Source organism: Medicago truncatula, chromosome 8 (genome assembly GCF_003473485.1).
Source record: "Medicago truncatula cultivar Jemalong A17 chromosome 8, MtrunA17r5.0-ANR, whole genome shotgun sequence".
Taxonomy (NCBI): Eukaryota; Viridiplantae; Streptophyta; class Magnoliopsida; order Fabales; family Fabaceae; genus Medicago; species Medicago truncatula.
This window is the reverse complement of record NC_053049.1, coordinates 31,977,163-31,993,364: the sequence shown is the minus strand read 5'-3', so window position 1 is coordinate 31,993,364 and position 16,202 is coordinate 31,977,163. Positions and strand designations below refer to the sequence as shown.

Here is a 16,202-nt window from a genome sequence, read left to right as displayed (position 1 = left end):
TGCTTGATAACATTGTTAGGAAGGTAGGAGATGGTCGTTCAACCATGTTTTGGGAGGATCCATGGCTGTTAGATGTTCCGTTAGTTGTGTCTTATCCTAGGCTATTTGAGTTGTCAGATCATAAAGGGGCCACGGTGAGGGAGATGTGTTTGCTAGGTTGGGGGACTGATGGGGGTGCGTGAAGGCGAAGGCGGATATTATTTGCGTGGGAGGAAGAGTTGGTGGGGGAGTGCATCGAGAGGTTGTCTAACTTTGTTTTACAGGTAGACTTGTCTGATAGATGGGTGTGGAGACTTCATTCGTCTCATAGTTATACGGTGCATTCAGCTTATTGTTTCTTAACGGCGGTGGACACCAACATCAATAACATCAACGTAAATTCTAATCAATTTTTATGGCTTAAAGCGGTACCATTAAATGTTAACATTTTTGTCTGGCGTCTCTTTCTGAATAGACTTGCTACAAAGGACAATTTAAGCAAAAGGAATGTCCTTCCAGCTAATAATATATCTTGTGTGGCCTTGTGTGATAAGGAGGAGGAAAGGGATCATTTGTTCTTTCAATGCGATCATTATGATCGACTTTGGCTCTTGATATCGCACTGGCTTAGTATTGTTACGGTTTTACATGGCAATTTATGTAACACCCCGTTTTCCCAATATTTAAAATTTCTTTAAAAACATAACATTTATCAGAGTAAACATCAAACAACGGGATATCACATATAACGTAATCCAACAGTTAAATAATAATTTAACCAATATCTTAAACATTTGCAGCGGAAAATCTTAACCATAATTCATGAAACGTTTTGGCACGCAGGCCCAACAAGTATCTCAAAAGAGTTAATCAAAACAGTAAATATTCATGGCAGTTCACGTAAGAGAATGAAGCATGTTATAGTATAAAACCCCATCCCGTTACGTATCAGAGCGACCTAGACGACACAGTGAAGGCAAGGCCACTCACGACGGCAACTGCACACTAAGCACGATCACCTGCAAGTTACCCATACGAAGGGCAACATTTTCAAGCAGAAGGGGTGAGATTTCATAATAAAATAACATTAATCAATGTAATTGCGAATCATAAATTAACATCATAATCATTCCATTATTAACTTTGCATAAATGCTAAACAATTATCACGTAATCATATATCCAATTCATTATGAACAACGTAACATAATCAATAAACACTTATCACATAATCACATATTCATTCATTATCAACAAGGCATCTTAATCATGACAATGTGACAATGCTCCTAGACTCCTTATATGCATGTGGTACCAATCGTCATCATAAGTATTAATATACTTTAATCGTGCGGAGGACAAAGCTCCTATAAAACGTGCGGAGGACAAAGCTCCTAATATTCGTGGTGAGGACTAAGCTCAATGATATGCTATGCATGGACACATATGAACAAAACATCGTAATCAACTTATCAACATGCATCCAATAATTTGGAGCTAAACTTCATCATATAATTATGCACTTAGTTAAATAACGGAAGCAGCATAAACAGGTCACATAACAAGATGATATCATTATATCAAAGCACATAATTTGTATCATTATCACATCTTCTTATCTTGCATGAATATACAATACAATAGTTCATATTCAATTAATATTAATATAACTTAAACAACTCTACAGTCTGCATTAAACGACATCACTAAGTCTCATTACCAGTTAGGGGTTCACTCTTGATCAACAAGTGCGACACAGATCGCATAAACACATAAACAAGTTCATTCTGGTTGTACTCGCGAGGCGAGAGTACTTACTCGCCATGGCGAGTACCACTCAACTCCCAAACTAAGGTTGTTTTGGGTTCCCTCTGATCCTACATTCATTCCTAATCAATACTAGGTATGTTCAGGTACTCAAAGGCATACAAGATTCAACTAAAAAGGTCGAAACACGAAATATGACATGCACTCTGCCTAAGCTCGCGAGGCGAGGAAAGGTTGCTCGCCATGGCGAGTTGCACCAAACAACTCGCGAGGCGAAGGGAAGGGGCTCGCGTGGCGAGCGATGAAGTTCATCACTCGCGAGGCGAGGATCATCACTCGCCGTGGCGAGCGATGAACAGAAGCACGGGCAGACTAGGGTTTTTCTCAAAAATCCATCACACAACATGGTTCAAAGCCTAATTTTGATTCCATAATCCATCCTAAACATGTTCTAAGGTTAAAGGACGGTTTCTACATCAATCTAAACAAGTTTTACCGTTTGATCATCAATTTTTAGGGTTTTGACCTAATTCCAAAACTTCTCTAAATCAATCCTAACTTTGTCAACTAATCATCAGAATTACAGTAAATAACATTATTGAATTATTAGTCTCACCCTTACCTTGTTTGAAGAAAATCGCAGCACTCTTGGTCTCTTGCTCCTCTCTAAGCTTTTCTCCCTTTTTCAAAAAGTTTTCACGTACAATGAGTTTCTAAAATATTAGGTCTTCTCCTATTTATACCTCTTTCTAATAACTTATCTTATCTCCCTTTCTCCCCCAAAACTATCTAAAATATCAAAACAGCCCTCAACTAAATATTTTATATTATTTTCAAATCTTTATTCTATTTAACAATAAAATAAATCTCATATCATAATCAAATCCTCCAAAACTCATAACTTATCACGTCATCAATCAAATCATCATAAATCATCAAAACATACCAAAACATAACAAAATCATGCATATACTATATAATTATAATATAATTGCCTAAACTCAATTAAATAACGATTAAACGGAAGTGGGCGTTACAATTTACATATACATGCTAATCAGTTTTGTGCCCTTGTAGGTTTCTCAAAGAATTCTAGGACAACTTTCCTATTATCTGGACTTCTGTCTTATTTGTTATATGGAAAGATCGTAACAGAAGAATTTTCCAAAATCACAGTGATCATCTAGATGCTCTTCTTGAAAGGGTTAAGCTTCAAACATTTTGGTGGTTGAAAGCAAACTTTATCATGTTCGCTTTTGATTATTCCTTTTAGAGACAAAATCCTTTAAGTTGTTTATAGACGGTCATGTAATGTCTATTTTGTTTGTTGATTTTTGGTTGAGTTTAGCCTTGTTGCTTTGTAACTAAACTTTTTAGCTCCTTTCGGCACATCTTGTACTTAAGGGACTGATTTTTTAATTAATATATTTTGCTTAGTTTCTTAAAAAAAATTATCTTCTCAGTCAATTTTTTATGACACCGTATACTATAGTTCTTGTGGTGTTGAGAGGAAGAACAATGATGACCCCATGAAGATTCAAATATGTTAAACATTAAAACTATATGAATTAGTTTAGAAGTTTAGAATCAATTCTTCTTCGGTCACTTCTGTTCTATTATCATATATATCCCCCCAAACTTAATATTCTGAAAGAAACAAAGTAGTTCATGTCTCAAAATTTTCTTAACCCACGGAAAAAATAAACTTATAGTTTTCCAAAAATTTAAAATTTAAACAATGGTAGGTTGCACAAGCCAGGATTAAAAATGTAAGAAATTAAAAGATACAATCAATCATCATTTGTCGATTCGTGAATGGGATACCGAATTTTCAAATAAAAAAACAATCAATCATCATTTGAAAATAAAACTGAAAAATATCTTAATTCATACAAAGAGAAGTTAAACCAAAACTTAATCCCAAAAATGATTCGATTAATTGTATTTTAAATATAAAAACTCACTTAGTGAATTTTATAACTTTGCAGACCATCTACGCTCGTGTCTATCGAAACAAATTTTCTTCAATTGCACAATACCATGTCGTGAATGTCCACATTAATTGATATTCATCTTACGTAGCTACAAAATTAATATAAGCAACAAGTATCATGAATTTCATAATACGAACTTTTAATTAACCGAATAGAAATTCTCTTTTCAGACAATTTTTTTATGACACCATATACTCTAGTTTTTGAGGTGTTGAGTTTAATCTTAATGAATTAATTTCTTAACTTTATCTAAGGAATAACGATAATGTCCCCACGAGGATTCAAATACGTTATAATATTGAAACAATATGAATTAGTTTATATAATCAATTCTTCTTAAGCCAATTTTATTCTATGATCATATCTCTCCCCCAAACTTAATATCCTAAAAAAAAAAAATTAGTCCATTTCTCAATTTTTTTCTGACCGTGCGGATAAAAATACTTATAGTTTTCAAACATTTAAACAATTGTAAATTCATTAATAATTATGCTTGTTCAAGAAGAAAAAAAAAAAGGATCTTAAGCTGTGAGTCCCCAACTTACTTTGGGGACAACGACCTTGGCAAGACCTATTGTTGAGATTCATTCCTTTTGCTGAGAATTTGTTAAACACTCATTCTAAACATCAATTCCTGTTTCTATATTAAGGTATTGAATCAAATGGAAGTATTTCTAGTATGAGTAAATTACTCATCCCTCCGTTAAGAAATAATGATATTTCAACCATCTTTCCTCTTATTTCAGAACATAAGTTGTTCTACATTCAACGATAAGGATGATAATGGATACCCTAGCGGTAGGGTATTACAGTGCCCTTCTCCATATCCGCATTTGTAAAAAATACTTGTACCAGAGTCTGTACCTTCGTGGGCAGTAACTTTAGTGTCCTTCTTCATACCATATGGCCTTAGTGGTCATACCCGTACCTATTACCCGCATTTTAACTATGAAAAGATGATAAAAATATCAAAACTGAAGTAAAACTATGGTTCAAAAATTTTCAAATCAACTCATAAAATAGTACGAATCGTATTATTTAACAAAATAAAAAACATCCAAAACATCCTTCAAAAATTATATACCAGCAGGAGGGATCGGTTATTGTATTAAGTAGTTTTTAGGTTTAGGCTTAGGCTTAAATAGCTAAATAAATTAGTTAATTATACACCAAAAATAAATAAATTATTTATCATATTATATAAATATGTATATGCGGGTTACGGGACTAGGCAGTATAATACCGTTACTCTTACCCTTACTCATACCCATTTAAATTTTGTGGGTGATACCCAGACCCATGAAAACGGAGTTTTACCCTACCCATTACGAGTATTTTTTGCGGGTATCCATCGAACCTGGGTCTAATTGCTATCCCTATTCAAAGATGTTCAATTATATATTTTGATCCAAATTTATATTTTTCCATTAATTTTCATTTAACCCTTGTTAAAAAATTTTGAGATTTTTTTTGTTGTATTCATTTCTCACCTGCCCTCTAACATTCTTAAATTTCCCGTAAGATTATATAATATGAAGTGTATTTGTGATATTTCAGATTATATAGTTTGAAATAATTTGAACCAATTAAATGCAAGATTTTATGTGGTCAACATTTTCTTAAACCTTATCATTGAACCCATGAACTCTATTCTGTTTATGGTCCTAGGATTTTCTTAAATTTATAAAGCACGGGGTTTTTACACAATTTTAGCATATTTCAGATTATATAATTTGAAATCATATGGGAATGATTTCGGATTTTATAATCTAAAATGTGTCGGACTGTGGACGTTTTCTTCGTCAACAAGGTTGGTTTGACCAAGGTTGAATGATCATTCTTATAAATAGCCCCTCTTTCTTCACAATTTTTTATTCGAACTCATATTCTCTCATTTTCTTTCTTACTTTTCTTTTGGGGCGGTTATGATGTCAATGTTTGATTGTTAGCCTTTCATACAAAGAGTCAACGTGTCTTCTTGTGGAGTTAGTAACTTAGTATGAATGGTCAAAGTGAGTTGTCTAGCATCAACTTGTATGTCATATCTATTTGAATATGGGAATGTTCAATTCAGCCCCCCCCCCCCCCCCCCCACATCTTTTTTTTTTGAACAAGCCAAAATGCAATATATTAATTCAAAGAGAGTGATTCATCTCGCACAAGGCGTACAAAAAGATAATATCCCTCAAGTTTGTATACGAGACGGATACAAGATAAAGGATGCCTCCACCAGTCATAATAGCTAAAAGCGAAAGTAATGAGACCCGCCTTCAACCACTAGAAAGATAGCAATTTTACCTTGTCTGATATTTGTTTTGGAACCAATGCCTTATGATTAAAAAGTTTGTTACCTTTCCTTCCACATAACCCAGACACACACGATATCAATTTTAAGTACGGATATGTAGACCGCGGCAGCCCGGACAAGTGACCAAATTGAAGAAGGTGCTCGCCTAACCCTTCTGGAGGAACCAAAGTAATGCCTAACCAATGAAAGAGATGATACCATACGTTACAGAAAGTAGTGCAGCCAAGAAACAAGTGATTCGCAGACTCCTCCAAACCACATCCTCTCCGACACATTGAATGTCGTCATTTTGGAGCACATGACGCCTCTGAAGATTATCTTTCGTCGGAAGCCTGTTACGGAAAAGTCTCCAAGCAAAAATCTTCTACTCAATCATCGTGTGTTCCCAAATTATTTGCAGGGTGCGTGAGAGGGATAACAAGTCTTGTCCTTTCTTCCTCCATCTGTTTGTGCTACAAATTTAATTTTAGTTGTGAACATTTTATACTACATAGTGTTATGCTAATGTAAATATATTATGACATCATTTCAATTAATAAAATGTGATGAATTATAAAATTTTGTTGTCATTTTAAATTAGATATCATTTTAATAATTTGAGTTGAATTTGAATAAAACTGGATAAACAACGTAGAAGAAATTAAAGCCAAGATTAGTTTCTTCAAAAAAAAAAATTAAAGCCAAGATCTATTGCAGTAAATGAAAGTTAACATGAAAAATATAAAATCGAATCAAAATATATAGTTGAGCATCTTTAAAGGGAGGCTCGATATATTTTGAAATAAGAGAGGAGATCCAGTTATCTTTGAAAGGATGGGGTCGTAATTTACTCTTCTAATATCGTAGTGGAAACTTTAAAGAGATATTCTTGCATGAACTCTCACCAAACACATTATTCTTACACCCAACCAATAAAAATATGACACATGTTATTAACTTTAAAAAAGAGTGTGATTTTAATTAAGGAAATGGAAACATAAATGGTGGTGTGTGGTTCTTGTCGGTTAAAGAAAGTGGAAAAAGGAGAGAGAAATATTAAAAATAATAAAAAAAAATTCTGATATTAATTCTTTTTATTATTTTAATGAGGTGTTTGATTTTAATTAGTTGGGTGTAAGAATGTTGTGTTGGGTAAGAGTTCACATAAGAATTTCTCATCTTCAAATGTGAGATTTGTACAAATGGATTAATTGATCGTTTGTGTGCTAAATGACCACGAAATATATTATTAATAGTTGGAAAGGATAAATCAAATCCCTAATTAGAGTGAGCTTTACTACCCGCACACGAAAAACCAGTCTCTACAATTACACGCTAAAGATATCTGATTCACGCCAAAAGAATCCTTAATTAGAGTAAGGATATACACAATTCCTTGCTATCTCTTACTATATAATAAACACATGTTAAATATGCTTTCTAACAATCCTCAAACTGAAGCATATATGTGATATATGAACGACACTTTGTTACAAATGTGGTCCACCTCAGAGCCTATGTATGCAGGAGTTCTTATTTTGATTAAATTGTACATGGTTGTTGCTCCATGGGGACTAAGAGTTGTGACCACCCATTAAATTTTCCTACCTCTTATTTTGGAATTGGTGACTGGGAGGGTAAAAGTTTCCATTATTACATTGTAACATTGCAATTGTAACAGAAAAATTATGTGAGTGGTTAAAATTGAGATGGTTTGGAAACTGACACCACTGATATCTTGTAAATTCACAAAGTTTGCATGATGTGGCATATGAAGGATGGAGTGTTCACATGAGGCTCCGTGGATCTGATATATCATTATAAACAAATAGACATTCTTTGATAAATTAGAAGAAGAAAAAAAATCCTAAAGTCAACAATAAGTTTAACAAGACTAGTAATTTTGTGCAGGTTAAGGACAACAATTTCGATCTCCAATATGGAAACCAAAGGATAAAATTTGTGCAAGAAATAGTATACATTAATTATCACAGTCCTTCAAACTTGTACTTGGAAAATTTGAATGAATGATGAGGCCTTGAGGGGAAAATATTCAAGCAAGTCAAACCATTATAACAAAATGGCATGCGGCAGACCTGAACTTTGTGGTGCTGCATAGAACAATAACTTACAAGATTGAAAATTCTCTCTACCGGCTTCCCCTTTAAATCAGCTCCGTAGTCTATATTCTCGAATTCCGTATAAATACAATTCCCTCCAATTTGAATGAACATTTGAAAATGGTTGACATTGTGGCAAAATGCACATAAAAACGTTTGGAGGCAACCGATTCATCTGCAAGAAATAAAACCAAACAGCATTTCCCTTGAGGACCATGAAAAATCCATTAAGCATAATTGATATTAAGAAACTAAGGTTGTATCTCATTTTGAAATTCTCTATATCTCAACTAATAAACATGAATTTAAATTCTATCTTAGGCCTCCAATGATGTAATGCTAGCACAAAAGGTTAAACGAAAGTATGAAACAGGCATTGAGAGAGAAATGAGCAACGGCTTAAACCATTTTCTTTTTTAAATTAAAACTCGATTTTAACAACCTTGGCTTCAACTGTTAAAAATAGTGGTGGAAATATATTGACAACTTCTAGTTTATAATATAGGTATCGGAAATTTGACCTATTCTGGACATAATATGGATAACTTAACAATTCAAAAATCATTTGTGTAAAGAGGGATGATACCAATTAACTCTTTATATATTATTTTCAACACACCATTGCCAGGCCACATTTAACTGAGGTTATGTTTGGGAGTTTAGGAGGGAAGGGCTTTGGAAAATAGGAAGGAGGAAAGAGAAAGGTAATGAAGGATAGTCCTCCAACTTAAATGTGGGGTTTATCTCTCTTTCCCTCACCTACCTCCAAAACCCTCTTCCTCTCCTACACAGAACCTGAGTCTCACTTCTTAATTGACAGGGCTGGCATGAATTTTAGCCAATAATAATAAAACTTGTACTAAAAAAGTGTGTTGCCAACATTTTTCATCCACATGAAAGGTGATGATTATATTCATTATGTCTAGGGTGAAAAAAAAGTTGCCACTACTTTCAATTCACCTTCGCATTGTGATTATATAATGCTTTTGCTTTCCCACTCAATCTTCGTGTTCATCTTCTGAATCTGCATAAAGAGAATGTAGCAGTTTGTGATCAGATAAACAGTTAAAGAAGTTGTGTTAAGCAATTCACACATAGCCTCTTAGTTTAAAATATTTACAAACTAAAGCAATATTGCAACTGCAACAAATTCTAATTGGTTGAATAAAAAACAATCAATTTTTGATTATATGAAAAACACATCAAAGGGATCATGTCATGTCACAAAGAAGTCGTAAGATCATATTCTGATGTCAATTAGTAACTTCAGTATCCCCGTTCAATGAGTGAATTAAACAAAAGGCTGTGAATAACATAAGCATAAGTCAAATAACAACACTTTAAATCGAAGTTGAGTTGATAATAACTCAAGCTAGAACTTTTAATTTTGAGAGGTACTCAAGCCAGAACTTCTACAATCATGATATATTATTTATTTAAAAGACTTCATATGGATTATGATTTTCAGAATTTTTCTCAACTTCATCAAAGATTTGATAAGGAAGCCAGGCAGACATTCAACTTACCAGATCGAACGTCTTCACTAAGTTTTCCTCTTGCTTGGATTTGTTTAACAAGCATCCGATATATCAACACCCACCAATAAATATGCATAACCAGCAAGCAGTATAGAAGACTATTGAATATATAATAATATATTGGACCTTCCACTTGGTGCTTTTCCTTATCCAAGGTGAGCAGAACTTCATAGCTAGCATAAAAGAGAAGAAAGTAAATCACTTGAGCAGACAATGCTATATCATAAGAACAAAGGACAGATCTAGTATTACTACTTATATTGAATTGTTAAAATTTTGGTTGATGGAAACAAGTTTCTTCTATTGTGCTTAAAGTAAGACTCAGGACTTAGAACCATCCCGTGAGGACAGATTTTATTTTATAATTCTTCTCAGACAAGACATCTAAACATTACCTCAATGGAAGTTTCCATATTTTTCGGATGAATTCTATGTCAAAGTACGTAAAACATTGAAAACTAGTACCCACAATCCTATCATATGCCTTTATCCTTGATTTTTCACAAGTCAAACATGAACACATCTTGTAATGACTAAAAAGAACAATTAATAATGGACAGTATAAAAAGGAGAGCATGAATGGATTGATTGACAAGTTTTTTTAGAATAAGAAGGATTCTAATAAACCTACAAGGGCTTAATACAATAACAATTGGCTTAAAAGCAAACAAGTTATAGAGAAAATACACCATTAGGACGATGGGATCAACCAAACAAACCGGTTGAGCAAGCCAATCTGTCCCTATCAATAAAACCTGGTGCCATTTACATTAAAAATTTGAAACTCTGGAGTGGATACAACTCTAGCAGAGACAGGGAAGGAAATATAAAAATAATAATGCAAGGTCTAGATGTAAATTCAATGATGCAGGCAGAGTTGACTCTGTTTCTTTAACTTTTTATGTATGACACAGGTACATAACTTCTCATGTGAAAATTATGCCTTTATCTCTTCTCAAACATTAAATAGCTAGGCCTCAACCAAAATTTATGAAAATATTTACGCAGAGATTGACACAATTTTCACCATGAGCTAATTAACTGAAAAACTCACATGAGAGGATTGGATCCATTCTCGTGTGTATATTAACATTACCCCAGTAGATTTTTGCAAAACTCCTAAACAGTTTAGATTAGAATCTCCATAGGACGTCATATGTCATAAGAACCAAGGGTATAATACAACACTACTTCTTAAATGAAACAAGGCTACGAGGAGAATGCCAAGAATCAATAAAACCTATAGTGAAACTAACCATACCAATAAAATGGCTTCGCAATTTTCCTTAAACATGGAGATATTTTCTCTCTGGTACTTATTGTAACTGGTTAAATTTTCACGAGTATCTTTTTTTTTTTAGAGGGGTAACCTTGGCGCAACTGATAAAGTTGTTGTCGTGTGACTGGAAGGTCACGGGTTCAAGTCCTGGAAACAGCCTCTTGTTTAAAAAACAGGGTAAGGCTGCGTACAATACACCAAATGGTGGGAACCCATCCCAGACCCTGCGTATGCGGGAGCTTTAGTGCACCGGGTTGCTCTTTGCCCTTTTTATCTTTAAATTATAACAAAGCATGCATGATTTGACATATATGAATACCGTAACTGCTCTATAAAATTACAAGATACTGAACCATTGTTGTACCCCCAATACATTAATATAAACCACCTCTAAAAGTAATAAGCTTCTCCAAACACGTGATAAAGGCCCTAATATACATTAAAAGATAACCCTTATGAAGAAAAATTAAAGGGATGAAATACTAAACCAGTACAGCTACCATTTTGTTACAAGTGTATCCAATTGGAAAAATATGTAAATATATTCAAAAGAAAACAACTTGAATTTGAAGAGAAACAAGGGCTATCATCCTTTCAGAATGCATAACAGTAATTTTTTTCACTTTCATTAAGTATATGTATTACGAGGACATCCTATATTTATTGACCAAGATAAGAATTCACATGATAAATAGGCGAGGACCAGAAAATATAATAGAAAGTAGAAATAAAATGTAAATTGCAAAATGAACTAATACAAACCTTGTACTCCAAAGAATCCAGAATGGGTAGTAAATGAGGCGCAATATGACCCAAGATAAAACGAATAGAATAAACGCACTGCTAGCCATTGTTTCAGCACCACTGTATTTGGACATTTTCCCTATCTCGAGAAACACATCACTAGCATCATGAATTGCTAAAACAACTGATCCAACACGAGCAAACCTAGAAAAGAAACACAATGCTGTAACAGGAAACTATCAAAGAAAAATATAATTAAATTATATAGAACTACAACAACAACCAAGCATTATCCCACTAAATGGGGTGGGCTACATGGATCAAATTACGCCATAATGTTCTATCATAAACCATATTTGGATCCAACTCATTAATCTCTAAATCGTTCCTAACAGTTTCTCTTATAGTTTTTCTAGGCTTCCTCTACCTCTTGTGATTTGACTATCCTCCATCTGATCTACTCTCCTTACTACAAAATCTACAAGTCTTCTCTCTACATGCCCAAACCATTTCCACCATTTATTTCTACTATAGATGCCACCCCAACTCTCTCTCTAATGGTATCATTTCTAATCCTATCCCATCTAGTCTTACCACACATCCAACGCAACATCCTCATCTAACAAGAGGTTCAACAGAGTTTTACGTTGGTTGTAGAGGCCTAACACAACCCTCTCCTTTTACCCGGGCTTGGGACCAGCTATGTATAGCAAGGCTAATACAGTGTATTATAGAACTACATAGTGTATTATTAGGTCAAGAGTTTTCTCACTGTCTCTCAAGTGTATGTGTGTTTTTGCATGTGTGTCTCTGTTGGTTAGAATGTTCTTTTTCAAATTTTAAAATAGAGTTTAACTTTTACCTTTTGTTTTCCATTAAGACTCAGAAAGTTAAAAAATTCATTGTAGTACATAGCTCATAACCAGCGAGGTCTACGTGAAAAGGCATATTAATCTACTGAAAAACATGAGACAATTGGCACATTCAACTCTTTTGATCAAGAGCTTGAAATGAAGTAAATCCAGACATATCAAACAATTACAAAACAGTATTGCCAAAAAAATCATATTTCACAGGAAAAAACTTGGATAACAAGACATACTTGAGTCAATGAAAAACATACCTAAAAATGTAAGACAACACAATGAGAATGACAGTGGCAACATGATGACTCATAGAAACCCCAAAGTCCGAGCGCCTTGTTTCCCAAAATATTAAAGCAAAAATGGAGTACGAATAAAATCCAGCAGTATACATATAGACTGTCTTCAATTTCAACCTGAAATGTCATAAGGTCACACTACTCTATCAACAAGCTTAACTTTAATATAAAATTCATATAAAGATAAAATGATAAAAAATTACAGACTAACATTGCAACTGAATTGTCACATTAGTTGGACATGTAATGAAATAAGCTTACTTAATTTTTTGATCTGGCCAGACCTGACTCCCCGGTCCCACCCAAAAATATCTTGTATTGGTAAACCAAGGTTCATCATAAGTTACAGACAGAGCAAGAACCTCAGCTGAAAGATAATAAATACATTTCCAAGCTGATTCCTTAAATTTATTAATCCTCTTTCTTCTATCATCTGTTTGATAGTCAAGCTTCTCATTCCCCTTCCCAAATATCAATCTTCTTGCCACTTTCTGCAAATTTCATTCACTTCAGGTTAACAAAATTCATACAAAATAAATGACCATACCCAACAAAGGGTAATTTAGGCATCATAACATTTTGATAACAAAGCAAACCAGGACTTCAAAATTGAAAAAAAAAAAAAAAATGCTCTTTTTAACTTCATCCATAGACTATTAGACAAAACAAGTAATGAAGACCATAGAGAAACAAAGAGGGACAAAAGGTTTACATCACGCAAAAGCACCGACACTTCTAATCAAAGGCATGTCTGGTGTCCGACACATGTTAGTGTCTAACTCTGACACAACACTGTCACATGTTATTACATTGAATTATATGATTTTTTAAAATTATTATCGGTGTTGACGTGTCAGTGTCATGTCCGGTATAACCCAAACTACACAATGGTAAGAAGAAGAAAAATGAAGCATACATTGCATTTAAAATTTTAAGCTACAAATGGTAAACACTTCCTACATTATAAAAAAAACAGCTCAACCAATTTTGTGAAGATGTAGACGGCGGTAGGTACACTAACATTAAATTGAACATTGCCAAAGTACTGATATGTATATATACATACATAGAACGATAGATACATATAAAGGTAATGATACTATAATAAAACAACCCTTTTAATGATAGAAAAAGGTATCATAAATGCCATAAAACTTTTCAATAAATTCACCACCACCTCTAATTCGTACAAGAAACAAATTCACAACCTCACTCTTTCAGAATCAGGTGCATAAATTATCAATGCTCTATCACATAACTACTTGTCAGAAACTATCACATATCACATAGTAGTAAATTAAAATCCACTATAAAAAATACACAAAACTCCAAAATTTTCACCTATAAAAAAATTACATTTGTACAAACATATACAAAACGCGTCGATACCGATAATAATTTAAAATAAATGACATAACATAACATGTGTTAGAGTAGACACCTGACACCAGACGTTTTCTATCAGAAGTGTCGGTGTTACAGCAAATGGATTAAAAAATTAAAAAAAAAAATGAAACAGAGAGAGAAACAGTGACTGACCTCGAAGAGGAATCTATCAAGAAGGAAGCGAATGGAAGGGAAGAAGAGAGCGAAGAAAGGAAGAAGGTAGAAATCTTGATAAGCAGGGTAAGATTCATGGTGAAAGTCAATGGAATTGAATCGGTCAATGAAATCCATGGTAATGATTATTATTATTTATCGAGAATCTGAAAAACAAATGAATGAAGTAGAAAGAAAAAGAAGAGAAAGATAGATCGTTGAAAAGAATAGGTGATGATGTTTCTGTCCTGTTTATTCGGTGTGGTTTTTTGTTTGTGGGCGTTGAGAATCATGATACCCTTTTTGGTTATTGTGCTTTTCAGTTTGTTTATTCTTTTACTAATTTACCCTTTTAAGTGTACTTACTTATTTATTATTACTTGCAAGTTGACAATGGATTGAGAATTTTGAGATCACACCACATATGAGTGTGTGTGTGTTAGAAATGAGAATAAAGACAGTGAGATGCAATGCACAGTTGAGTTGGATATCTGTCAATTCTTAATTCCTAACTGTTAGCCGTAGTATGCACACCCATAATAGTCATTCAATCAAAAAAGGTTAGGTGAGTTGGACTTTGTACTTCATCGAATCAACAACAACAACTTATAAATCATTTGGTTAAGAGGTAGTTGACAGGTTCTTACGCCAATACTAGAAGTTGAGTTCACAATTTTGCGGATGAGAACAATCTTGATTAGCATAATGATTTAAAAAATGAAGACCCTTTTTAAAAACATTTTGCTATCAAAAAAAAGTTTAGCATTCTTTGAAACAAACAATCATACATAAAGAATAACTTTTTTAATATTCTTTCTTTAAAAATAAATAAGTCAATGTCTCGATTCAAGACTAAAATATATTATGATTTTGTTTGATAAAGACATTGGATAGTTAATATAGGTTAGTTTATAGCTAATTGTTGATCACTAATAACTTATAAGCTAATTTAAGGTTCTGTTTGGTAAGACATAAATTTGAGCTTATGACTCATAATTTATAAGCTCATATGATTTTTTTTTTAAAAAGACCTATTTGATAATTGTTATTTTTACACAAACTTATAGTTTATTTTTATTAGCTTATAACTGTTTATGATAAGATAGTTTAAGTAGGTTATAACTTATCACTTTCTATCTAAATTTTATTGCAATCTCAGGGGACAAAAATTATCGATGCTAACTGTCAAGACACATAAAGCAAATCCCTAGTTGTTATCAATTCTCTTTAACGTGCCTAAGATCAAGGAAACAAATCCCCTTCGCCTCGAAGATCTGAGAAGGACTACATTCGTTTAGCAAAACTAAGATCCAATCGGTTGAGATGTGGATTAAAAAAAAAAAACTAAGCAACTACTAAGAAGTCAAAACTGATGTCACCTATACAAAGGGTTGGTGTCTTATATAATGCTTGTCCTTCAATACGAATCAAAGCAAGGATCAAACTTCTTATCCAAAAATTATGGAAAATATAATTGAAACCAAACATGAAGAAATCAAAGAGGCTTGTTTACACATTTTACCCCTTTGCCTTCCTTAATCAAAGAGGCCCGCTCGCATCTTTTACTCATTTGGCGTCCTTAAGCTAAGCAACCATGAGATACGAAGAATAGTATAATGATGACAATTTTCTAACAATTGTACTAGTGCGTCGACAAATAGTAAAATTTATAGACTTTGTCTCCACATGGATTGTGTTATTTCAACTAAACTACGATTATGACTTATGTAACAAAAGATGTAGTTGCACTTGACGATCAGATTGATTGATTTATTTAAGAGAGAGAGAAATTAG

General features: G+C 33.3%; 1 protein-coding gene across 1 annotated transcript; it reads right to left on the bottom strand.

The window, feature by feature from the left end:
* Positions 1 to 7,798: 7,798 nt before the first annotated feature.
* Positions 7,799 to 14,795, bottom strand: LOC25501492 (ASC1-like protein). The gene is made up of 7 exons (XM_013590731.3): positions 14,409 to 14,795; positions 13,131 to 13,360; positions 12,831 to 12,986; positions 11,726 to 11,911; positions 9,673 to 9,857; positions 9,107 to 9,170; positions 7,799 to 8,321 (listed from the first exon to the last, which is right to left on the bottom strand). Exons 1-6 carry the CDS (start codon positions 14,544 to 14,546, stop codon positions 9,145 to 9,147), a joined length of 921 nt encoding a protein of 306 aa, XP_013446185.1. The 5' UTR covers positions 14,547 to 14,795; the 3' UTR covers positions 7,799 to 8,321; positions 9,107 to 9,144.
* Between the last annotated feature and the right edge of the window lie 1,407 nt (positions 14,796 to 16,202).

Coding starts and splice junctions, on each gene's coding strand:
- LOC25501492 (XM_013590731.3), bottom strand. CDS start 14,546: ATGGATTTCATTGACCGATTCAATTCCATTGACTTTCACCATGAATCT. Junction 13,361..14,408: donor TTGATAGATTCCTCTTCGAG/GTCAGTCACTGT, acceptor TGAAATTTGCAG/AAAGTGGCAAGAAGATTGAT. Junction 9,171..9,672: donor TAGTGAAGACGTTCGATCTG/GTAAGTTGAATG, acceptor CTCTTTATGCAG/ATTCAGAAGATGAACACGAA.